This window comes from Myxine glutinosa, chromosome 5 (genome assembly GCF_964187855.1).
Source record: "Myxine glutinosa chromosome 5, kmMyxGlut1.1, whole genome shotgun sequence".
NCBI classification, from domain to species: Eukaryota; Metazoa; Chordata; class Myxini; order Myxiniformes; family Myxinidae; genus Myxine; species Myxine glutinosa.
The window spans coordinates 139,873,065-139,897,864 of record NC_136265.1 but is presented as its reverse complement, the minus strand read 5'-3'; the positions used below and the strand labels follow the sequence as shown (position 1 = coordinate 139,897,864).

Genomic DNA, 24,800 nt, shown 5'->3' with positions numbered 1-24,800 from the left:
TGGTGGTGATGCTGTGGCCTGTGTCCGATCAATATCACAAGGTCTCGTACAACTGAGACTGGGACTCATCACAATGCTTCTTCTTCAGAGCCATGTACGAGGCCTCGTGTCTCTGTCCCTGTTGGAAAAACATAAACAAGCAATGATGATATTTTCACATGATTGTACGAATACACGATACACGTACAGTACGATGATATGTCGCATTGTCACGCGAAGTAGTGACATGGGCATTGAGGAAGTTAGGAGTGGAGGAATGGTTGATCAGAGTAGTGATGGCAATGTACAAAAGAGCGTGCACAGCTGTAAGGATGAAGGACGGGAACAGTGGTGAGTTTGAGGTGAAGGTGGGAGTGCATCAGGGGTCGGTAATAAGTCCACTACGATTTGTAGCTGTCATGGACGTGCTGGCTCGGAACGTAAAGGAGGGTTTACCGTGGGAGTTGTTGTATGGAGATGATCTGGTGTTGATTGCGGAAAGTATGGATGGACTGAAGGAAAAGATGAACAAGTGGAAGGAATGCATGGAGGCAAAATGTCTGAAGGTGAATATCGGAAAAACGAAGGTGATGGCAAATGGTAAAGCATGTGGTGAGGTGGAAAGAACTGGGAAGTGGTCGTGTGCTGTGTGCAGGAAGGGTGTCGGAGTGAACTCCATTCAATGTACAATGTGCGCTGAGTGGGTTCATCAAAAAATATAGTGGTTTGAGAGGGTCATTAACCAGTGTGGCAGGTACATTCAAGTGTAAGGTGTGCATAGAGGGAGCTGCAGATGGAGGAATTGTTGAGTTGGATCTTGGAGACGGCGTGAAGCTGGATGGTGTGAAAACATTTTGCTACCTAGGAGATATGCTGAATGGAGAAGGTGGATCAGACCCGGCAACGGTTGCTAGAGTGAGATGTGCATGGAAGAAGTTTCTGGAACTGAGTGGCGTGCTGATGAGGAGGGGAGTGTCGTTGAAGCTGAAGGGAAAGGTGTATGCTGCATGTGTGAGAAGTGTTATGATTTATGGGAGCGAGACATGGGTCATGAATGTAGAGCAGCAACGAAGGCTGGAAAGGGTGGAAATGTGAATGGTTCGGTGGATGTGCGGAGTATCATTGAGAGAGAGGAAGTGATGGATGCTGTGAAGAGAAACAGGTTGAGATGGTTTGGTCATGTGTTGAGGAAGGATGAAAGTGACTGGTTGAGAAGAGTGATGGAAATGAATGTAGAAGGAAGTAGTGGACGGGGAAGACTGAGAAAGACTTGGCTAAAGGTGGTGGAAGAAGAAATGCGGGCAAGGGGGTTAACAAGGGGAGATGTAGAAAATACGCATGGCTGGCGGACTTCCTCTCTAGTCGTAGTCAACGTGTGGCCCTGAATGGGTTTCTCTCATCTCCTCTTCCTGTTCAGGCTGGAGTTCCCCAAGGCAGTGTTCTGGGCCCTGTGCTTTTTCTGGTCTTCATCAATGATCTCTCTGACTCTCTTGAAAATCCTCTCTATCTCTTTGCTGATGACTCTACTCTCTGTCGCTCCATTCTTCATCCCTCAGATCGGCAGTCTGCAGCCTCCTCACTCTCTGCAGACCTGGACAAAATCACAGACTGGGCAAACAAGTGGAACATGTCTTTCAATCCTGACAAATCTCACACTCTTACGATGTCTCTCCGAAAAGACCGACTGGACAACCCTCCCATCCACTTTCTGAATAATCCTCTCCAAGAAGTTCTGTCACTCAAGCTTTTGGGTCTCACTATCTGCCATGATCTTTCCTGGGAAAACCACATTTCAAATCTGGCCTCCAAAGCCAGTCGCCGACTGGGCATCCTCCTTCGTGCGAAGTCCTTCCTTGGCACACCTGAGCTCCTCACCACATACAAGGCTTTCATCCGCAGCTCAATGGAATACTGCTCTCCCCTCTGGGCCAGTGCTCCTGCCTCACACCTAGCTCGTCTTCACGCTGTTGAAACCAAAGCATTCAGAATCATTGGAATCTCCCGCGATGAAGCTAACTCCAAGGGCCTCTCACTCACTCACTGCAGGCAGGTTGGTGGTCTTTCCGTCTTCTACCGACTCCTCTCTGGCCTTGCCCCCCCAGCTCTCTCTGGGCTCTGTCCCGCAATTATTCCTACAGGTCGCACAAGATCTGCCTGCAACCCTCTTATGGTTAAACTGCCAAAATCAAGACTCTCTGCTCACCTTCACTCCTTCATTCCTCTTTTCTCCCGCCTCTGGAACAAACTCCCTCACTCTCTTCAATCCCACTCCACCCTCCAGGTCTTTAAAACAGCTGTTCACCACCATCTCTTATCTTCCCCCATCCAAAATCTTGATCTTTTCTATCCCCGCTAATTTCACCCCAATTCCACTTTTTTGAAATACCAACTTCTGTCCTGGAAGTCCTTGGTGTCCTTGTGTTTTATACTTCTCCCCACCCCCCCCCTTCCCACGCCTCCCCCCCCCCAAGCCCTCTCCCTCCCACACATCTCCCTGCTCTTAAATGTTGTGTGCCCTCAAGTGTTTGTGTGCTTCCCCTGCTGTTGTCTTCCGCTCCCTCTTTTTATATATTTTGTTTGTTTGGTTGATTTGTTTGTGAAGTAAATGTCAGCTTTCACGAGCCTCGATTCAGTGTACAAAAAAAATAAAAATAAAAATAGGGCAAAATGGAGAAGATTGTCATGCGGCCTGTAAGGCTAACCTTCGCTCTAGAATGGAAAATGGCCTTAAAATGCCTGTTGTTGTTGTTGTTGTTATTGTTGTGCGTAGTCCTATTTAAAAATTGTAGTTATATAAATAACCAACCTGTCCTCATGGTTATGTTCTGTGAATTAATAATTATTAAAGCAGTAAATAAACCGGGATTTAATTAAACTAGTACATCCGCTCCCAAAGGGAGCAGCAGAAAGGGTCATGTTGTTATCCTCTTTGGGGTATATAGATTAATGTAGATCTACGCTCAGGCCCGTTCGTCTGTGTTGGTCGGATTTTTCGTCGGATTTTTCCTCCTGTTCAATTTATTGATGAACAGTCAAAGCGACTGCTTAAAAAGGTAATCGTACATGTTTGTAGTTTCTCATATTTAAAATTTTTTTGGTGGGGGTGACCCACTAAGTGCCATTATAAGCTATTCATACACATTAATATGTGTTTGTCCAAGGGGCAAAACCCCCTTGGGGAGATTGGGGAATATTAGCATTGATATTGTTGGAATTAATATTAGCATGGAATATTAGCTGTTATCATTTATGTTATTATTTATTCTTCTTCTTCTTCTTCTTCTTCTTATTATTATTATTATTATCATTATTATTATTATTATTTTTGTACACAACATCGAGGCACGTAAAAGAGCTAACAATAATCACAAGAAAACATAAAGGCCACATAAAACATAACAAAGGGAGCGGGAGACAAGATGGGGAGAGAGAGGGAAGCACACAAGTACAACAGCAGAGAACAGGGACATTGGGAGTTTTGGGGGGGGGGGGAAGGAAGGGAGGGGGAGGGTGGGAGAGGTATAAAACACATGGACACTGCTAGGATTTCCAGGAAAGAAGTCGGTATTTCAAAAAAGTGGATCTGGGGTTAATTAACGGGGGTAGAAAAGCTCAAGGTTTTGGATGGGGGGAAATAAGAAATGGTGGCGAGCAGGGCCTGGAGGGAGGAGTGGGAATGAAGAGAGTGAGGGAGTTTGTTCCAGAGGTGGGAGAAAAGAGGAATGAAAGAGTGAAGGTGAGAAGAGAGTCTTGATTTTGGCAGTTTAACCATAAGAGGGTTGCTGGCAGATCTTGTGCGACCTGAAGGAAAATTTTGGGGACAGAGCACAGAGAGAGTTGGGGGAGCAAGGCCGGAGAGGAGTCGGTAGAAGACAGAAAGACCACCTACCTGCCTGCGGTGAGTGAGTGAAAGGCCTTCGGAGTCAGCTTCATCGCGGGAGATTCCAATGATTCTGAATGCCTTGGTTTCAACAGTGTGAAGCCGAGCTAGGTGTGAGGCAGGAGCACCAGCCCAGAGGGGAGAGCAGTATTCCATTTAGCTGCGGATGAAAGCCTTGCATGTGGTGAGGAGCTCAGGTTTGCAGAGGAAGAACTTCGCACGATGGAGGATGCCCAGTCGGCGACTGGCTTTGGAAGCCAGCTTGGAAATGTGGTTTTCACAGGAAAGATCATGGCAGATAGTGAGACCCAAAAGCTTGAGTGACAGAACTTATTGGAGAAGATTGTTGAGAAAGTAGATGGGAGGGTTGTCCAGACGGTCTTTTCGGAGAGACATAGTGAGAGTGTAGGATTTGTCAGGATTGAAAGACATGTTCCACTTGTTTGATCAGTCTGTGATTTTGTCCAGGTCTGCAGAGAGTGAGGAGGCTGCAGACTGCCGATCTGAGGGAAGAGGAATGGAGCGGCAGAGAGTGGAGTCATCAGCAAAGAGATAGAGAGGATTTTCCAGACAGTCGGAGAGATCATTGATGAAGACCAGAAAAAGCACAGGGCCCAGAACACTGACTTGAGGAACTCCAGCCTGAACAGGAAGGGGGAGATGAGAGAAATCCATTCAGGGCCACACGTTGATTATGACCAGAGAGGAAGTCCGCAAGCCATGGGTGGAGATTTCCATGGATCCAATAGGAGGAAAGTTTGGTGAGCAGAGCGAGGTGCTAGACCGTATTGAAGGCATGTGATATGTCAAGGGAGACAGCTCTGATTTCCTGTTTGGCATTGAGGACCTCCATCCATTGTTGAGACAGCATAAGCAGCATGTCCAGAGTAGAATGACCTAATCTGAAACCAAATTGATGATCAGAGATCAAGCCATTGGAGAAGAGGAAGGATTTTATGTCAGAAGCGATGATCGATTCCATGACTTTGCTGATAATTGGGAGAAGGCTGATTGGTCGGTCGTTGAAAGAATCTGTTTTTACACGTTTTTGTGTGAAGCTGTAATGTTGGTTGATTTCCAAGCAGATGGCAGATGACCTTGAGCAAAAGAGAGGGTGAAGAGAACAGAGAGAGGGTGTGAAAGAGCGGAAGAGCAGGATTTTAGGACCCGTGGGCTGATGCTGTCTGGTTCAGTTGCAGTACCTGTCGAGGTTTGACAGAAACCTTTTCACCTTGTCAGGAGAGAAGGACACAGCTGGGTCCAGGAGCAGCTGGGTTTGACTGGGTAACACAGAAAGAGATGGGTTTGGGACACAAGATTTTGAGGCAAACACAGAGTTGAGGCATTGAGCTTTTTTACGTGCGGAGTCAGGTGTGTTGCCGTTTGAGGTAAGGGAGGGGATGGAGGGGGAACAAACACCAGAAACAGATTTGACCAGACGCTACCAGGATTTGGAGGAGGGAGACAGGTTTAAGAGTTAAGTCTTGAGAGTAGAGAGATATTGTTTCTTGGCTCTCCTGAGGGTAGATACACACTGGTTCCGAGCTTTGCTAAAGGAATGGAGATTGCCTTCCGTTGGATTTGCCTTCTATGAGGAGAAGGCAAGTTGTTTCAGGGCAACTGACTCACCACAAGATTCTGTGTACCATGGACGGGAGGAAGGGAAATGGGAGGAAGTTGTTGTTACTTTTGTTAATAGAAGTGGCCTTGGAAAAATACCACAATAAACTATTTATACCCCTCAACATGGATTTTGGCCAAAGCAGAAAACACCATGGGGGCTAGGGGGGATTAAGGGGGGGAGGGTGGAGGGAATTAAATCGCTACAACCTCCGTCGTGCGACCCTTAGTCATCCTGTCAATTTGTTTGAGATAGGATAAGCAAAAACCAAATACATTGCAGTCAGGCAGACAGATAGACAGACAGACATTAAATTTCGTATTTTAGTATGATGATAATTCCACAGACTCACTGATTCATGAAGTTCAGCATCCGCTTGGGTCGAATTCCCTATGAGATAAAAAAAAAAACAACAGACATTTAATGCATTTTTGTTTGGTTTGTGTATTTATAAATCATTTTTAAAGTACACCTCGTTATGTTCACGGGGTTTATTGTGTTCGATAATCTACACTATAAGAGAGCCGTTTGTCTGTGTGTCTGTGTGTCGCCATTTTTCTCAGAGATGGCTGAACGGATCTCCGTCAAACTTTCAGGGGTTTGTCAGTGAGTGCCTTGAATTTATTTGAAATATTTGAAAAAAAATTGTCTTTTTTGGGGGATTTAAAAAAACAATCGCTCTATAGTGCCTAAACCTTTTGATTAATGACAGTTATATACAAGTACACATACGCATAAATAAATCTATCTATAATTCCAGTAATCTCTGTGTGTCTGTGTGTGTGTCTGTGTGTTTGTCTGTGACCGCTGTTTCGCGACAACTACCGGTCCGATATACTTGCAACTTGCCAGGTATATTGCTGGGGACCCGAGGATGTGCCTTTTCAAGGTTTCATATTAATCGGAGAAGTAGTTAGCGAGCTATGTCCAAAAAACGATTCAACCAATCAGAGAGCAGCGAGCTATCACGTGTGCCGAACGTGGCGAACAGACTCTGCCTCGGACGGCACATTTGAGAGCGTATTCATTTATTTCACGTTGGCAAACTATGTTGCCGCTATGTTGGCGTTAAACTATGTTTTAAAACTAATTAAAACTAATTTGCGATTCAACGTAACCGATATGCGACCTTCCTGTGACCTTCGACCTTCGAGCTCCTGTGAGAGCGTGCGCCATTACGGATAGTAATTCAATTAAAACCATAAAAACATTGTCCCAATTCAGTCAGAGCGAAGGGCATTGTTTTAAGCGAAGAGCGTTTTATTTTTCCCCTAAAATTCAGTCGCCGGACGGTGAAAGTTTTTTTTTTTGGGCAGCTACTGGCAGCCACGTACGGCCAATCACAGGACACGTTGTTGTGTCGACGTGCCGTGTTGTTTTCCCTCGCGGTTTGGAATGTTTTTCCTCTTCTCTTTCTACTTTTCCTTGCGATTAAATTGCAAAAAGCCAAAATGCGTTGGCGCTAATTGAATAATTGAGCATGATGGGGCAGGGTGATGGCAGGGTGATGGGAGGGTGATGGCAGAGGGTGATGGCAGAGGGTGATGGCAGAGGGTGATGGCAGAGGGTGATGGCAGGGTGATGGGAGGGTGATGGCAGAGGGTGATGGCAGAGGGTGGTGGGAGGGAGATGGCAGGGTGATGGGAGGGTGATGGGAGGGTGATGGGAGGGAGATGGGAGGGTGATGGGGCAGGGTGATGGGGCAGGGTGATGGGGCAGGGTGATGGGAGGGTGATGGCAGGGTGATGGGAGGGTGATGGCAGGGTGATGGGAGGGTGATGGCAGAGGGTGATGGCAGAGGGTGATGGCAGGGAATTAACATTAACGAATAAAATTTGTAATGTAATAATTTGTAATAATTTGTAGTAATATAATAATAATAACGAATTCTGCTCTGTTTCAATTCTGTTTCAATTTGGTGATATGCTTTGCAAACCTTTTTTTTTTTTAACTATTTTAAAACTAAAACAATTCGAACATGGAATACATACTGACACTGCACTTTCAGGTCTCCTACAAATCCTACCCTGTCGCCTCACCGTGGCGTAGGAGTGGCAATGGTCAATGGCATCGAATGTCATGGCTAGCAAAGACAGGGAGGTAAACTTGATTTAAATTTGGAAAAAAAAATTTTTATTTTTTTTTGGCAAGGAACGGACACCCACGTACGGGCACGTCCTAGTATAAAACAATTACCAGACATTTGAACACAAATCATCAAACAATTCAGATTCAATCAAACAATTCCAGAAGCGGTTGAAGTTGGTAGTAAGTCTGCTTCTTCTTCCTGAACGTCATCAAACTTAACTCAGAAACGTGATCAACGGCACATTCAGCAGCATATATTCAATGAAAAGGTAAAATGACGATTTGACATTTGTGATGGATTCTGATTTGGATGTAATTGATTTTCTATTATATTTTCCCTCATTTCAAATATGGTAATGTTTCTTTTTCGCTTGAGCAACGCCGGGTACTCCAGCTATAAATGCGTATATACTTTAGTCGGGGTACAAATACAAATTTGTGGGGAGGTGGGGGGCTAACATAGGCTATGTAGCCGCGGCCTCGTGCGGGGTTGTGGGGGTCATGGGGGAGGGGCGTAAATTCTCTATGTAAATGTGTACCGTGTAGCGCCACCTGGTGTTGATGGCAGAGGGTATTACAATTTCATTTTTTACCTGGGCAACACTGAGGTCAAAACACTCTTCGCATGGGTACATTTTTCCTTCTTCTCTTCCCCCCCTCACTCCAAAACGGAGGGGTCTCCCAAAGCCACCCCCCAAAATATGTATATGTAGTTTATCTTTCCCCACCCTCTATCCTCAACACCCCCTCCCCTTCCCCTCCCACTCCCACCACTCCCTTGCTCTTCCCTCCCCCAACTGACTCCCCCCCCCCCCCCCCAGCAATGCCGGGCATTCAGCTAGTGTTCAATAATATTGCGAAAGGATTGCGCAATAAGGAAGAGGCACTCGAAGTGTATCCCCATGGTTGGCTGTGGGACTAGAATAGCTCCTTTTTATTTATTTTCTTAATTCTATGTTCATTCTTCTGTTAAAAGACCTTCCTTATCTATCTCCCCCCCCCCCCCCCCCTTCGAGACCTCTACATAATTTCTTGCTTCAGAACTTAGTGCGTGGCTTGAGAAGGAAACGAAGAAGGGAGTGGGGAAGAAGAGGCGTGCACGGCCGTCGTGGAGGGTTTGAGTGACAGGCAGCAACAAAGGCAGGGACGAGCACCCGGGTTTTGTGCTGAGGAAGTCGACCATCTGTGGAGAAGTTCGGTGATCCCTCCCTATGGCTGTCAGTTGGAGGCACGGTTTGTGTAGGAGGGACTGGTGTGGAACTAGTGAGGAAGAAGGCCTATGGGGGCCTGGTGCATGAGGCATCTGATAGCGAAACGGAAGAGTGCAAAAGCGTGTAGTGCACGACGAGTATCGTCTTCGCCACCCAGAGGAAAGGTGCTGGTTCCTGATGTTGAAAGTTAGGAAGAGTTGCGCTGATCGATTGGCTCATGGAGGGTGAGGACGTGACCTGAGGGAGAGACGGGAAGGTAGAGGCGCCATCTTTGGAGCCCCCGAGGGAGAGAGGGGAAGGTAGAAGCGCCATCTTTGGAGCCCCCGAGGGAGAGAGGGGAAGGTAGACGCGCCATCTTTGGAGCCCCCGAGGGAGAGACGGGAAGGTAGAGGCGCCATCTTTGGAGCCTCCGAGGGAGAGAGGGGAAGGTAGAGGCGCCATCTTTGGAGCCCCCGAGGGAGAGAGGGGAAGGTAGAGGCGCCATCTTTGGAGCCCCCGAGGGAGAGAGGGGAAGGTAGAGGCGCCATCTTTGGAGCCCCCGAGGGAGAGAGGGGAAGGTAGAGGCGCCATCTTTGGAGCCCCCGAGGGAGAGAGAGGAAGGTAGAGGTGCCATCTTTGGAGCCCCCGAGGGAGAGATGGGAAGGTAGAGGCGCCATCTTTGGAGCCCCCGAGGGAGAGAGGGGAAGGTAGAGGCGCCATCTTTGGAGCCCCCGAGGGAGAGAGGGGAAGGTAGAGGCGCCATCTTTGGAGCCCCCGAGGGAGAGAGGGGAAGGTAGAGGCGCCATCTTTGGAGCCCCCGAGGGAGAGAGGGGAAGGTAGAGGCGCCATCTTTGGAGCCCCCGAGGGAGAGAGGGGAAGGTAGAGGCGCCATCTTTGGAGCCTCCGAGGGAGAGAGGGGAAGGTAGAGGCGCCATCTTTGGAGCCCCCGAGGGAGAGAGGGGAAGGTAGAGGCGCCATCTTTGGAGCCCCCGAGGGAGAGATGGGAAGGTAGAGGCGCCATCTTTAGAGCCCCCGAGGGAGAGAGAGGAAGGTAGAGGCGCCATATTTGGAGCCCCCGAGGGAGAGAGGGGAAGGTAGAGGCACCATCTTTGGAGCCCCCGAGGGAGAGAGGGGAAGGTAGAGGCGCCATCTTTGGAGCCCCCGAGGGATAGAGGGGAAGGTAGAGGCGCCATCTTTGGAGCCCCCGAGGGAGAGAGGGGAAGGTAGAGGCGCCATCTTTGGAGCCTGCAGCTCAGACAGGACCGCAGGGAGTCATCTAAAACAGGCTTGATCTCCCTTCCCCCTCATTCCCTTTCCATTGCTATCTTTTTTGTCCCTTTCTTTTATTTTATACACTGGCAAATATTATTTTGTTATTTTGCTTTCCTTTGTCCCTCCCCTTGGGATTAGATAGGGATATCTGTTGGGGTGTTTGATTGTCGTGTCTGTCTTGTCCCGGCGCCTGTCTGTCCTCCTTTAATTAGTTATTTCTTTATCTCCACATGTCCGTGGAATTTTCCTATTGTTTTTTTTCTTGTACGGCTTGGTCGTATGTCCTGCAGTTTGGTTTATCCTGAGTGAAGGATTTGTATGCATTTTTACCTCTGTCACCAAAGGTGGATGGAGCTTATGTTTTCACCCCTGTCCATCTGTCTGTTTGTTTGTTTGTGAACATTATGTCTCAAAAAATTGTGGACAGATTCAGACGAAATTTGGCAGAGAGGTAGCATATGTGACAATGACGAAATTATTAGATTTTGGTGAAGATCCGGATTCGGATCCGGCTAGTGTAATTTTTTAAGTGATTCTTCACCATTGGGAGATAGGGCCAAAAACGATACATAGCAGGATATCTCAAAAATTTGTGGACATATTTGGACGAAACTTGGTGGACAGGTTATGTATGTGACAAGGAGGAATCGATTCAATTTTGGTGAAGATCTGAATATGGATTCGGATATGAGAATTATTTAATTTTTAAGTGATTCTTTAACATTCGGAGGTAGGGCTAAAACCAACACATAGCAGGATATCTCAAAAAGTTATGGATGGCTTTGGACGAAACTTGTTGGACAGTTTGTGTGTGTCACAAGGAAGAATCGATTCAATTTTGGTGAAGATCTGAATATGGATTCGGATATGAGAATTATTTAATTTTTAAGTGATTCTTTAACATTCGGAGATAGGGCTAAAACCAACATATAGCAGGATATCTCAAAAAGTTATGGATGGATTTGGACGAAACTTGTTGGACAGTTTGTGTGTGTCACAAGGAAGAATCGATTCAATTTTGGTGAAGATCTGGATATGGATTCGGATATGAGAATTATTTAATTTTTAAGTGATTCTTTAACATTCGGAGATAGGGCTAAAACCAACATATAGCAGGATATCTCAAAAAGTTATGGATGGATTTGGACGAAACTTGTTGGACAGTTTGTGTGTGTCACAAGGAAGAATCGATTCAATTTTGGTGAAGATCCGGATACGGCCAGTATTCTGTTTTAAGTGATTCTTCACCATTTGGAGATAGGGCCATAAATGATAGATAGGATATCTCACAAAGTTGTGGATGGATTATTTAGATTGTAGTGAAACGTAGGAACTCTAAGTCATGTTATAACCCAGGTGTAGTAACATCTCTTGCCCATAATAAACCTACAAGACCGACATGAATTAAATCAATCTCGTAAAGAGGAATATTATCCACTTGGTGAGGAAAATGAGATATTTGGAACCACTGTTAGTTATCAACAAATAAAGGAATTTAATAAAGCTAAAATCAACAACAGTTTCGCCATAGTTCATTTAATGAAAACACAAAGAACAGGATTTTTTTTTTATAGTAAGCCAGGGAATACAAACTGATTTAACAACAGGAAGATGGGGAAGTATTACCTGTCATCATATTAATCTCTCATATATTTCTGATACATAAATGACAGCAAGAAGACTTCAGGAAAATTATAATTTCTGTATCAAAGCATACCTACAAGAAAAGGGTATTCGGTATTTTAATAAATATGTTCTACAACATAAGAATGGAAGTTTTTCAATAAAAGATTGGCTTTATAACAAACAAACAACAACAGGCATTTTAAGGCCATTTTCCCTGCTAGAGCGGGGGTTAGCCTTGCGGTCCCCACAACAAGCTTCTCCATCTTGCCCTATTTTCTGCATCACTCCTTGTTGACCCCCTTGCCCGCATTACTTCTTCGACCATCTTTAGCCAAGTCTTTTTCGGTCTTCCCCATCTTCTACTTCCTTCTACATTCATTTCCATCACTCTTTTCAACCAGTCACTTTCATCCTTCCTCAACACATGACCAAACCATCTCAAACTGTTTCTCTTCACAGCATCCATCACAGGCTCTAAACCTACAAATGTAGATTTAATTAAAATGTTAAATAATGAAAAGGTTTTAAAGTTGATAAAATACAAAGCTCTTTTAGAAATTCTGAAGAAATTTTATTGGTTTACTGTTGTAAAAAAAATGATTTTGGATACAGGAATATCAAGAAATCCAGATGAATATATTGTTGCGGATCTCAAAACGTCGGCCTTCCCCTTACCAAGGGGGGATTAATCCCCTTGTCTTTTATCTAGCCGACGCGATCCGGGGCCATCACGTTCCTTCCGGTCAGCGCTGAATAGGGTGGTAGGTCGAATTAGTCCTATTACCTAATTACCAGCGCCTCCCAGGAAGCAAGGAAATAACCCTGCCCGAACCACAGTTTTAGTGGACACGCCGAGCGATAGCGAGCCGTGATTCGGGCCGTTAACAGGAACTAACCCGATTGGAGCGGTTCCTAATCGTGCCACGTTTACCCAATGGAGAAATCACTAAGACGGTCGAATTAAGAGGAAACAGGAAGAACAGATTGGTTTATTAACTATTTACACAGGAAGAAGGAGAAGTACAGAATACACAGGGCAGCCTTAATAACAGTCTTAACTTATCCCTGGACACGGGCCCGTTCGCACTCAGACTCAGACTCACATGGGGATGTAGATGGTCGGGGTTGAAGGTCCAGGGATGATGTCCACAGTTCGCTCCGGTCCCCGACTCGTACCACGAAGGAGATGGTAGACGGCAGGCAAGCTCTCCGTGTGTCATTGGCGCGGATCAGACAATTATCGGGGGGATCGGTAAGCTGGGCGATTACACTGGCGTGGCTGCATATGTAATAGCTATACTGGTGCTTTATGCACGTTCCCAGTATAGTTCAATACAATGCGCCACTTTCACAAGTCCTCTGCAATGCGCCGCTCCAGCAATGCTTTTACCACGACAAGTCCTTTAACACAGGGCGCTCTCCCAACGAGTCCTCGCAGTTCTCTCAATGCTCATCAGTCTCCTGGTACCAGACCTTTGACGCAGTCCAACAAGAGTCCTTCTACAATTCGCAACGCCAGCCAGTCCTTCCAATAAAGCGCCTCTCACAATAGTCCTTCACCGTCCTTATCACGCGAGTCCTCTGTAAGTCCTCTTCGCGCAGTCCTTATCACGCGAGTCCTCTGGTAAACCGCATAAGTCCTTCTGCAACGCGCAAATTGTCCAAGTCCTCCCGAAGGGCTTTGCGTGCGCGGTTATATAGCGCCGCCCAGCGAACCCTCTCGAATGTGCCCGACGCGCACTGACCACGCCCCTTAGGCCATGACCACTGAGCCCTGGTTGGTTGTTGGGGTCTTACCGGCTCCGCCCTTGACGTCTGCTTGACGTGGCCACACCCCCAACCTCGCGCTCCGCCCCTTTTCCAGGCCTTACCTCGTGGCATCTGGGCTGGTTTGAGCGAAAACCCACGAGCAGCGAACGCTGCTGGCAAGCAAGGTGCATTAGCCGAATCGGGGCACGGGATGGATGCTGCCCAACGAGGTAGATTTGGAAGGTGGGCCGTAAAATGAACGGGGCCTACTCGTATTTATTTCTTTTACACAACGCAGGTATCACTATTGGAAATGGCCTTATCTCACATATACTAAGATATAACTAACGTTCTAAGGTGACCTACGTGTTGCATGTGGATTAACTATGGGGGCAAAACCTTTAACCTTTATTAATCAAATATGTACACTTTCTCAGAACCGCAACATTATGTTTGATAGTCTATGGGTAGATGGTTCAAGGGTAGTAAGGGATGAGGAAGGAGTTGAAGAAGAAAGTGAGGCAAGGGTGAAGGGAGAGAGGGAGGAAAGGGAGAAAAAAGAGAGGAAGGGAAGGGAGAAAAGAGAGAGAGGAGAGGGAGAAAAGAGAGAGGGAGGAGAGGGAGAAAAGAGAGAGGGAGGAGAGGGAGAAAAGAGAGAGGGAGGAGAGGGAGAAAAGAGAGAGGGAGGAGAGGGAGAAAAGAGAGAGGGAGGAGAGGGAGAAAAGAGAGAGGGAGAAAAGAGAGAGGGAGAAAAGAGAGAGGGAGGAGAGGGAGAAAAGAGAGAGGGAGGAGAGGGAGAGGGAGGAGAGGGAGAGGGAGGAGAGGGAGAAAAGAGAGAGGGAGGAGAGGGAGAAAAGAGAGAGGGAGGAGAGGGAGAAAAGAGAGAGGGAGGAGAGGGAGAAAAGAGAGAGGGAGGAGAGGGAGAAAAGAGAGAGGGAGGAGAGGGAGAAAAGAGAGAAGGAGGAGAGGGAGAAAAGAGAGAAGGAGGAGAGGGAGAAAAGAGAGAAGGAGGAGAGGGAGAAAAGAGAGAGGGAGGAGAGGGAGAAAAGAAAGAGAGAGGGAGGAGAGGGAGAAAAGAGAGAGGGAGGAGAGGGAGAAAAGAGAGAGGGAGGAGAGGGAGAAAAGAGAGAGGGAAGAGAGGGAGAAAAGAGAGAGGGAGAAAAGAGAGAGGGAGAAAAGAGAGAGGGAGAAAAGAGAGAGGGAGAAAAGAGAGAGGGAGGAGAGGGAGAAAAGAGAGAGGGAGAAAAGAGAGAGGGAGAAAAGAGAGAGGGAGGAGAGGGAGAAAAGAGAGAGGGAGGAGAGGGAGAAAAGAGAGAGGGAGGAGAGGGAGAAAAGAGAGAGGGAGGAGAGGGAGAAAAGAGAGAGGAAGGAGAGGGAGAAAAGAGAGAGGGAGGAGAGGGAGAAAAGAGAGAGGGAGGAGAGGGAGGAAAGAGAGAGGGAGGAGAGGGAGAAAAGAGAGAGGGAGGAGAGGGAGAAAAGAGAGAGGGAGGAGAAGGAGAAAAAGAGAGGGAGGAGAGGGAGAAAAGAGAGGGAGGAGAAGGAGAAAAGAGAGAGGGAGGAGAGGGAGAAAAGAGAGAGAGAGGAAAGAGAGAAAAGAGAGGAGGAGAGGGGGAGAAAAGAGAGAGGGAGGAAAGGGAGAAAAGAGAGAGGGAGAAAAGAGAGAGGGAGGAAAGGGAGAAAAGAGAGAGGGAGGAAAGGGAGAAAAGAGAAAGGGAGGAAAAATATAAAAATATGTTAACCAGTGAGATTAATAAAAAATTGGCGGTATTACAAAAAATAAATCAAACTCAACGCACTGAGGAGGAAAATAAAGAAATTAAAAGTCGAATAAAAATATTAGCTTTAAGAGTGCTTGACATAACTTCAATATCCGGGAGGAGATTAAAATGAGAAAATGGGGATAAGGAAGAAGGAAAAGATTATGTGGTTGATGATGTTGGTGTTATTGACTTGAGTTAAAGTTTAACATATATATTTTTCCCCTAAAAAATGGAGGAGAGAGTGAAGGCATTCCTACGGATTCTTTATGTTTTAAAAATCAAGATAGAAATGTATATGTTGGAAACCAAAAAGGTTTCCACACTCTGTATTAATTTTTCTCATAAACAAATGAGTTGTGTTAAGTGTAAAAATAACTAAAAATACTAAAAACTCTATTAAACTAAAAACGGAAAATAGAACCAATACAAAAAATATATCGTATGTTAAAGGTAAAAATAATAGAGTTTATCAAAAGGGGATATGTTTAGTTTGTGGCTTTAAAAAGTGTCAATTCATTTCTAAGCATAAAAGTGGGGGAGATATACAAAAGTTTTTGTCGGGTAGTAAATTTACAACAACTGGAATTCCAGGGAATTGCACCTACCGGGGTATTCCTTCTGTGGTCCAGGAACAAACTTGGATAAAAGATTAGATGAGGCTGACAATCCTAAACCTTGGTCTGAACCTCTAAATAGGGTTGATGAAGTGTGTATGAAGCACGATATTGGTTATGGGAAAAGCACTACATTGGATGAAAAACATGAAACCGACAGAGAAATGTTGTATAATCTGTCTTTGATACTAAATCCAACGTTGAGAGACAAAGTTGATAGGTTTATCGTGAAAAAGCTGCTATGTGCTAAATTTAGACCAAAAAAACTATTAAGCTCTAATGATGTCATCAAGACTGAAGAGCTTTTGGCTGACAAATTCCTTAAACCTATAATCACAAGGTATAAAAGAAGGAAGGTTTATTCCATAGGGGTGGATTACATCTGGTCCACTGATTTAAATTGAACTAAATAATGATAAGGGACACAAGTATGCTTTAACCGTTATTGATTTGAGGAGTACATTTGCATGGGTTGTTCCTTTGAAAAACAAGAGGGGTAATACTCTGATGTTAACTTTCAGTGGAATATTTAGTAAAAGCAAAAGAAAACCAAAGAAGTTATGGACTGATGAGGAAACCGAGTTCTATAACAAAATATTTATTAAATGTCTTAAAGATAATGGTATTACATTATACAGCACCTTTAATAAAGGAAAGGCAGTTGTTATTGAGCGTTTTCATCGTACTTTGAAAGGGAGACTATAAAAAATTCACACAACTCGGTTCCCAACAATGCGTATCTTCAATCCAGGACATTGTAGATAATTACAATAATACATTTCATTCATCAACCAAATCAAAACCATCGGAAACATTTACCAAATTAGAATATGAAAAGGAGATTCATTCGAGGAATCCAATGTTCAAAGTTGGTGATATTGTAAGAATATACAGATGGAAAAGCCATTTTGAGAAAGGTTATACAAAGATATTGACTAATAAACTTTTTAAAATCGTTGATGTAATGGATACAGTCCCTTGGACTTACAAATTATATGATTTAAATGGAGAAGAAATCTTGGGATCATTTTATTCACAGGAATTACAAACGACACAAGTGAGCAGATAATACCCTTGAAAGCAATGGGTTGGTGCTTCACAATCCTCTACAATACACCTCTATGGACACTCGAGGACCAAGTCCAAGGTGTATAGAAGGGGGAATCTGCTGAGGTATTAAAAATAATAAATAAACAATACTATATATAATGTGTGTAATGGGGGATGTTCTTAGATCTGTGAACCCCAAACACAGAATCCTCAACTGAATCATCAGTCAGGGCTTAACTTTTGTTTGTTGGTGTTTGTGAGTGAATAATAATATAACAGGGAGCATAATCAACCCCAACCCAACCCCAACACTAACCCAACCCCAACGCAACCCAATCCTAACCCAACTCAACCCCAACCCCAACCCTAACCCTAACCCAATCCAACCCATCCCTAACCCTCACATTCAAAATCCCAACCCAACCCTAACCCAACATAATCTTTTTTAAAAATGCTTATTTCAATGATTTCTTTTTGCCTCTTCTGCCAATTCTGTCTTTCAAGACTTTCAAGTTTTAAGAAGTAGAAATGGGGAGGAAGAATTTTCCAGCATTTTCTTCCTCAAACCCCCTTGATATTGCTGAAATATATGTAAAAAAAAAAAAAAAACTTATCTAATATTGAATTTAATAACAAATATATAATTTAATTTATTTCCAATCAACTGAACTTACCTTTCATCAAGCACCATCAAACAAAGAACAATGTTAATTGGTTTAGGATCCAAAGAGTGTTCTTTGTGTAATCCATAAGCAGAGTCTCCAAGATAGGAAGAGTCTCCAAGATAGACCCCACAGGCAGTGTCTCCAAAATGAAACCAGTTTTCAAAGTCTCCAAGGCAAAACTCTTTTCCTGATTTTATTAAATTTAGTGATTCTCCAAGGTAGGCTTCACAGTTAGAACAATCTAGGCAAAACTCATATGTTTTACCCAAATTTAGTGATTCTCCAAGGTAGGCTCCACAGTTAGAACCATCTAGGCAAAACTCATATGTTTTACCCAAATTTAATGAGTCCCCAAGGTAGGCTCCACAGTTAGAACCATCTAGGCAAAACTCATATGTTTTACCCAAATTTAATGAGTCCCCAAGGTAGGTTCCACAGTTAGAACCATCTAGGCAAAACTCATATGTTTTACCCAAATTTAATGAGTCCCCAAGGTAGGTTCCACAGTTAGAACCATCTAGGCAAAACTCATATGTTTTACCCAAATTTAGTGATTCTCCAAGGTAGGCTCCACAGTTAGAACCATCTAGGCAAAACTCATATGTTTTACCCAAATTTAATGAGTCCCCAAGGTAGGCTCCACAGTTAGAACCATCTAGGCAAAACTCATATGTTTTACCCAAATTTAGTGATTCTCCAAGGTAGGTTCCACAGTTAGAACCATCTAGGCAAAACTCATATGTTTTACCCAAATTTAGTGATTCTCCAAGGTAGGCTCCACAGTTAGAACCATCTAGGCAAAACTCATATGTTTTACCCAAATTTAATGAGTCCCCAAGGTAGGCTCCACAGTTAGAACCATCTAGGCAAAACTCATATGTTTTACCCAAATTTAATGAGTCCCCAAGGTAGGCTCCACAGTTAGAACCATCTAGGCAAAACTCATATGTTTTACCCAAATTTAATGAGTCCCCAAGGTAGGTATTGAAACCATCTCGGCAGAACTCATAATATGTTTTCCCAAAATTTAGTGAGTCTCCAAGGTAGGTATTGAAACCATCTCGGCAGAACTCATAATATGTTTTCCCAAAATTTAGTGAGTCTCCAAGGTAGGTATTGAAACCATCTCGGCAGAACTCATAATATGTTTTCCCAAAATTTAGTGAGTCCCCAAGGTATAACTCTTTGGCTGGGTTATCAAGGTAAAACTCGTTCTGTGGGTCGTGGTTGTTCAAAAGGTCTTCAAACAAATCAATAATTTTACCCCAAGTTGTGGTAAAAGCAGTGTTTTAATTTTGTATCTCAGATACAATTTCCTGTGAGAGAAAATAACAATGTATTAATTTAATACAAGATTATTATATGTATAAATCAAACTCTGTAAATATTAAAAGAAACTCTTACCTCCATTGATAAGAGGTTTGAATCCAGTTCATCAATTTGAAGGCTTAGTTCCACACAGGTAGTAGGACTCCAAGGAAGTGCAAAGTCATCCCACTCAAGCTCAGCACAGTAGTCCATTCTCAAGAGAAGCAGGAAGTTGTTTAAATTTTGCCTGTGTTTCCACCCTTTATATAAGAATGGTGGGTATGGTTTCCTTTGGAGATTCCCTGGGAAATTCCCAGGCTTGTGGGGCAGAACATAACAGGAAATGATGTAACAGTGGGTGGGATTTATAAAAGTGGACGTGGCTTATTAAAATGGGTATGGTTAAGTGGAATGAGGGTAAAAGTGGGTGGGCTTAAGAAAAAGTGGGCGGGGCTTAGGAAAAGTGGGTGGGGCTTAGTAAAAAGTGGGTGGTGCTTAGGCAAAGCGGGTGTGGCTTAGGAAAAATATGTGGTTCAGGAGGAAATCAGACAAGAGCAATAAGAGAGGTTTATTATTTCATCTCTGTCCAACAACGATACCTAAACCGAGAGTTAAAATCTAATGTAAAATGTATCAATATTTTAGATGGTGATTCTGTTTTTAAGAAAATTAAGCTATTACCTAAAAATGAAACACAAATATTCATTGGGTCTCTGTATGAGTATAATGAAAAATGGGGGAGGGAGGAAAGGGGGTGCAATTTTTCGAGAGAGGAGTGGTAGTCAATAAGTTTCCTTAATTTTCCCCATTGACTTCAATGTTAAATTTTATGTGAGCCAGAACCTGCTTTTCCCTTCTATTTCTATTCGACTGTTTTGTGTTCAACATGGAGGATACTTCATGATAAACTAATATTTTTTTACATTACAGGTATGTTCCTGCTGATCTGGTATTGTTTCACTGATATACCCCATGTATAAGAACGGACCCTCGAGTTGGTGTGAAATCCCCACTTGGGGACATTTGGTGATGACGTCACAAGAGAGTGCCGGAAAGTCCCCGGGTTTAGGTATATAATGTGTAAAAGTATAGGAAACGAGCAAAATTTAATTTCAGTTTTCACCTTCTGCAGGATTCCCTTGTTTCTTGTAAAGGAAATACAGCAAGACAAATAGAAGAAGAAGAATCAGGACGATGGCAGATGAACATCCAATCACAATCCCTGTGATTCCTCGTGTTCCTTCAAACTCTCCATAGAAAAGAAATCTCTTCACCGTCCCGTGCCGGTTCTGCACCAGGCAGCTGTACTTCCCTTCTGGATCTTCTCCTGTGATGTTATAACTACTGATGATCTTCTGTAATTCATTTTGGTTATTTGGACTAATAGCAGTTTCGCTTCCATTTAGGAGGAATCCATGTGGGTTCCACCAGGTGATGGTCGGTCTCGGCTTGGCCTCACCCTCACAGAAAAGTCTCCATGAGGTGCTCGAGTTCACAAATTCCCTCCAGACATCCATGATCTTTGGACGCACTGTGGGACAATGTGATCATTACTACAATAATAACATCCATTGTGGGAAACAATACATTCTTGTAACCATGACAATCATATATAATACGGTATTGCGGATTCCAACTTATATTCTGTCATAATCATTCATTGTGTATATAGTTATATTGGGAAAATCAAGGCTCATGAAACTTATCCATGAGAAACAATAAAATAATTTTCTGTTTATAATAAAATGTTCAGAGATGTTTGAAGTAAAATTGAGATTTTAAAACGACCAAAGACTAAATGTTGTTAAATAAGGGAAAGTTGTTGTTCTCACCTTAGGTTCACTTTTCTAGGTAAATTGGAGATTTGAAGGAAAGGAGAGGATTTTATTTACAGGAAGAGTTATCTCTTTAGTCTTCAGTTGCAGTTGTAGTCAGGTCAGTCTTTTGGGACTACCACTGGTAACAGGTAACCCAGTGCTATCTGCCGCATGGTCGGGTTGTCAGCGACTAATGTGACAACCCCCACTGGTTTTGCTAGTGAGGAGAGTGACTGTGACACCTGCCAACAACACTTGACAAAGGGCAGATTAACTTCTGTAGGGAGCCAACGGCCAATCCAGTACGGAGATGGTTTCTCCTAAAAAAAACACCCAATGGGGTAGGAAAATGTATTTTCTGGCTGTCCTAGTTATCCCTTTCAGCACCATGGTTCTGTGAAGAGGTTTCCTGGTTTCAGGATTAGGTGAAGGTTCTGCTAGTTGTTCTCTTTTTATTTTCCTTATTTTTTATTTTCCTCTTATACATTTAGTGGCTCTCAGCCATGTTTAGGGTGGATTTCAATAATAAGTACAAAATAGAACCAATGGACATCTAGCTTATCTGGGCCCTGGCCTAATATGTAACCCAAATGTGGTAGCATTCTGACTGGTGGGTCTTGAGAAGAAGATTTTTAAAGGAATTTACTAAGTCCACCATTTTGACCTACTTAAAGTCACATGACCGGAACGACCTTTGCAATTTGGGTTACCAGTCAGGAGCGGAACATTGCTGCCAACTTTCAGCTGGATCAGCCCAGCGGTTTGGCCGGAGAAGTCGAAATAGGAGACGGATGGACGGACGATGCACGATGACAATACCTTATCTGGAATTCCAATTCCAGATAAGCTAAAAACTCTAAAACAGGAGGGAAATAGAATGGCACTCGGTGGAGAGCATACCTCTGCCAGGCTGAACAGTTTACGTTTTGTTTCCCACTGATAGGCCGGATCTGGATTCGGACCTGAACCAAAATCGAATTGGCTTGTTCTTATCACCTGACGAACTTGTCCACCTAGTTTAGTCATAACTCGTCCATAACTCTTTTAAATATCATGTTATATATCACTTTTCACCAGATCTCTCAATAGTGAAGGATCACTTAAAAATTAAATAATTATCGTATCCAAATCCATATTCATATATTCACCAAAATCGAATCGATTCGTCCTTGTCAGACACACAACCTGTTCACCAAGTTTTGTGCAAATCCGTCCAAAACTTTTTGAGATTTTCTGGAAAATTTCCAGGGGCATAGAAAAGGCCCGTTTATATGCTATGTGCCTATACATGTGGCAAAGTATAGAAAAGAAGGGACATTCCTTACCTTGTAGAAAATGCCAAACAATACAAAATAAGGGGCATTCAAAAAATCTCGTGTGCATGCTGGACTACCCTTGTGTTCTGAGGAGGAACCAAGTAATGCTCTAGAAAAGTTCATTAAAAAAAGGGGCACCCTACATCTGGCAAATCAAATACATTTACTTCTTCATGCAGCTGTATGAATCAAATTGGTGCCTAAAAAAAAAATCAAATTAAAATAATATTTCTCGGAAACTACTGAATGGAAAAATTTTAAACTTGGCACATTGTCAATTACTCCCCAACGGGGAACAAAAGCATGATAATGATGACATCATTGGTGAAGTGGTATACCAGCCATAAATGTTTTAATCGAATGTCTTATCCTAAATATCTGAAATTACATGCACATGATCTCTGACCCATTTGTATTGAAATATTAAATTTATGACTTCATAGGTAGATCACATGGTTTGGCAGCCATATTGGATTTAACCTAAAACCTTAAAGAAACATCTTCTCCCAAACCACCAAATCGATTGACTTGAAACTTTACATGTGTTATTGACTAGGCATGTCACTTAAAAGATGATCACAAAAACATCATTGGTCACATGGTGTGGCAGCCATATTGGATTGAAGGAAAATATTAAATAATTATATCTCTGAAACCACTCACCCTATCGATGCGAAATTTTACAAATATAATCTAGCACCATTGTTGCATATAGTTTTAAAATGATGATGTTGTAGGTCATCTGGTTTGGCAGCCATCTTGGATAGAAAAATGAACCTTATCCATTCAACACGAAACTTTACAAATGTGATCCCCTACCCATACTTATGCAGAGTGTACATTTTTTAAGGTCACATGTCATGTGGTGTGGCAGCCATATTAGCTTGAAAGCCGATATTTAAAAAATCCCTTCTCTGAAACTGCTTTACCAATCGATGTGAAACCTGTCATGGCTGGTGAAAATGTGACACTTGAAAACAGCTGAAGGGATTTAAATCAAAGTTGTTTATTTTTAGGACAGTGAATGAGGGCATCTACTTGTTGTGGGATTATGCGGAGGCATATTGGCGACACAGTCGCATTGTTCTAGTTCTCCTCTAGCTTAGTGACAGGCCCGAGGCCTTTTCTTCGAGTACCGTACCTCAATTTTCCTGAATTTTCCTGTGGAGAAAGTAAGTTGATGGTTGGATATCACTAGCTCCGGATATATTAATTGGTTTTTCCTCGACTCATTTGCAATTTCTGTTGTTCTGTGTACTTGGGTGTGACCCTCTTGGAGATATTTTCTTTGTTAACAACAAATGTAAATAATCACAAGCCAAGAGCTATCACTTTGGACAAAAACTCCAACAAGAAGGCAAACAAGCCACGTGCTACAGATTCACGTTACACTCAACCTTCAGAGTCCCAGCTATCATGTTTTTTGGCACTGGAAACTGAGTCGCTCCCGGCACCATGTTGCATCTCCAAATCTGGTGCCTCTTTTCCAATAATACTTCTGCCGCTATGCGGAGTACCGTTTTTTTGTTTTTTTTTGTTTTGTTGTATACAGAATCGAGGCTCGTGTACGAGCTAACACAATGAACATGAGAACATGCACAGACACATAAAACATGCATTGAAGGGGGGGGGGGGGGGGGGGAGGGACAAACACAACAGTAGAGAACAAGGACGTCAGTAGATCTGTGGAAGGGGGAGGGCTGGGGAGGTACATGGTTTAAAGCAAATGAACACTTCGAGGAATATCAGGAAAGAAGTTGGAGATTGGAAGAGGAGGATTTGGGGTGTTTTAACGGGGGTAAAAAAGATCAAGGTTTTGGATGGGGGAAGATAAGAGATGTTGGTGAACAGCTGTTTTGAAGCATGCCAACGAAGTTTTCCATGAACTCTCAACTATAATCGATTATTTTGCATCAAATAACCCTGGTGTTGGGCTAGTGGCTAGGGTGTCACAGCTTAGGATACCTAGGATCCTGGGTTCGAATCCCAGTCGATCGCTGAATTAACGCCAGGGGGGTTGACTCAGCCTGTTCATTCCTTCCGAGGTCAGCTAATTGAGTACCAGTTCACTGGTAATTCCCTGCTTGTCGTAAAAGGTGACAAACAGGGTTTGCGGCAGGAAGGGCATCCGGCCGCAAAACATTGCTTCAAAAAGGGGACCAGAAAAACACAAAAAAAAACAACAACAACCACGGTCCCCGAAAAAGGCCAACCCCTGCTTTACGGGGAAAAATGGCCTCTAAAGGTGTTTTTTTTTTGTTTTTTTTAAAGACACTCACCCTCAACTCGAAGTATCGTTCGCTTTCCTTCAATCGCTTCAAATGTACTACAATACAGATAAGGACTCCAGTGATACATTTCCCAATGGAACTCAACCTGACACCCGTAAGTGCCCTCGTCCTCCATCTTCAGATCTCTGAGCCTCACCGACCCGTCTCCCTCACTTGGGTTTCCCACGCTTTGAATCCTCCCATCGAAACTCCTGTGTGTATAGTTTGTGGAGGTCTTGAAGATCATCTTCTCTCTGTAACTGTCATCTTTTTTGTAAACCAAACTCAGATCTGTTATGCTGTTCCCTCCGCTGTGATTAAACCGACAGGGAAGAATCACATCCTCGCCCCGAACTCCGATCACATCCCGTTGAACACAAAGTTTCTTTGTCCCTTCCATTGTACAGATGTCCGTGTCCTGGCTCTGTGATCCTGGAGGGACAATAGGATCAGATGTAAATATCGATTAGAACAAGTTTTTAAAAAGTGATCGAAAAACGTGTTTTCCAAATCAAATCGAAAGAATAATTTATTAATTAATTATAAATTATATTTTTATTTTTTAATAAATAATGAATATCTTCAATCGTGATCT

At 43.5% G+C, this 24,800-nt stretch overlaps 1 protein-coding gene across 1 annotated transcript; it reads right to left on the bottom strand.

Moving 5' to 3' along the window:
* LOC137428233 (sialic acid-binding Ig-like lectin 15) lies at positions 1-24,573 on the bottom strand. Its single transcript, XM_068118173.2, has 4 exons — positions 24,215-24,573; positions 19,926-20,333; positions 5,833-5,870; positions 1-118 (listed from the first exon to the last, which is right to left on the bottom strand). The coding sequence occupies exons 1-4, from the start codon at positions 24,450-24,452 to the stop codon at positions 35-37; spliced, it is 768 nt and encodes a 255-aa protein (XP_067974274.1). The 5' UTR covers positions 24,453-24,573; the 3' UTR covers positions 1-34.
* Between the last annotated feature and the right edge of the window lie 227 nt (positions 24,574-24,800).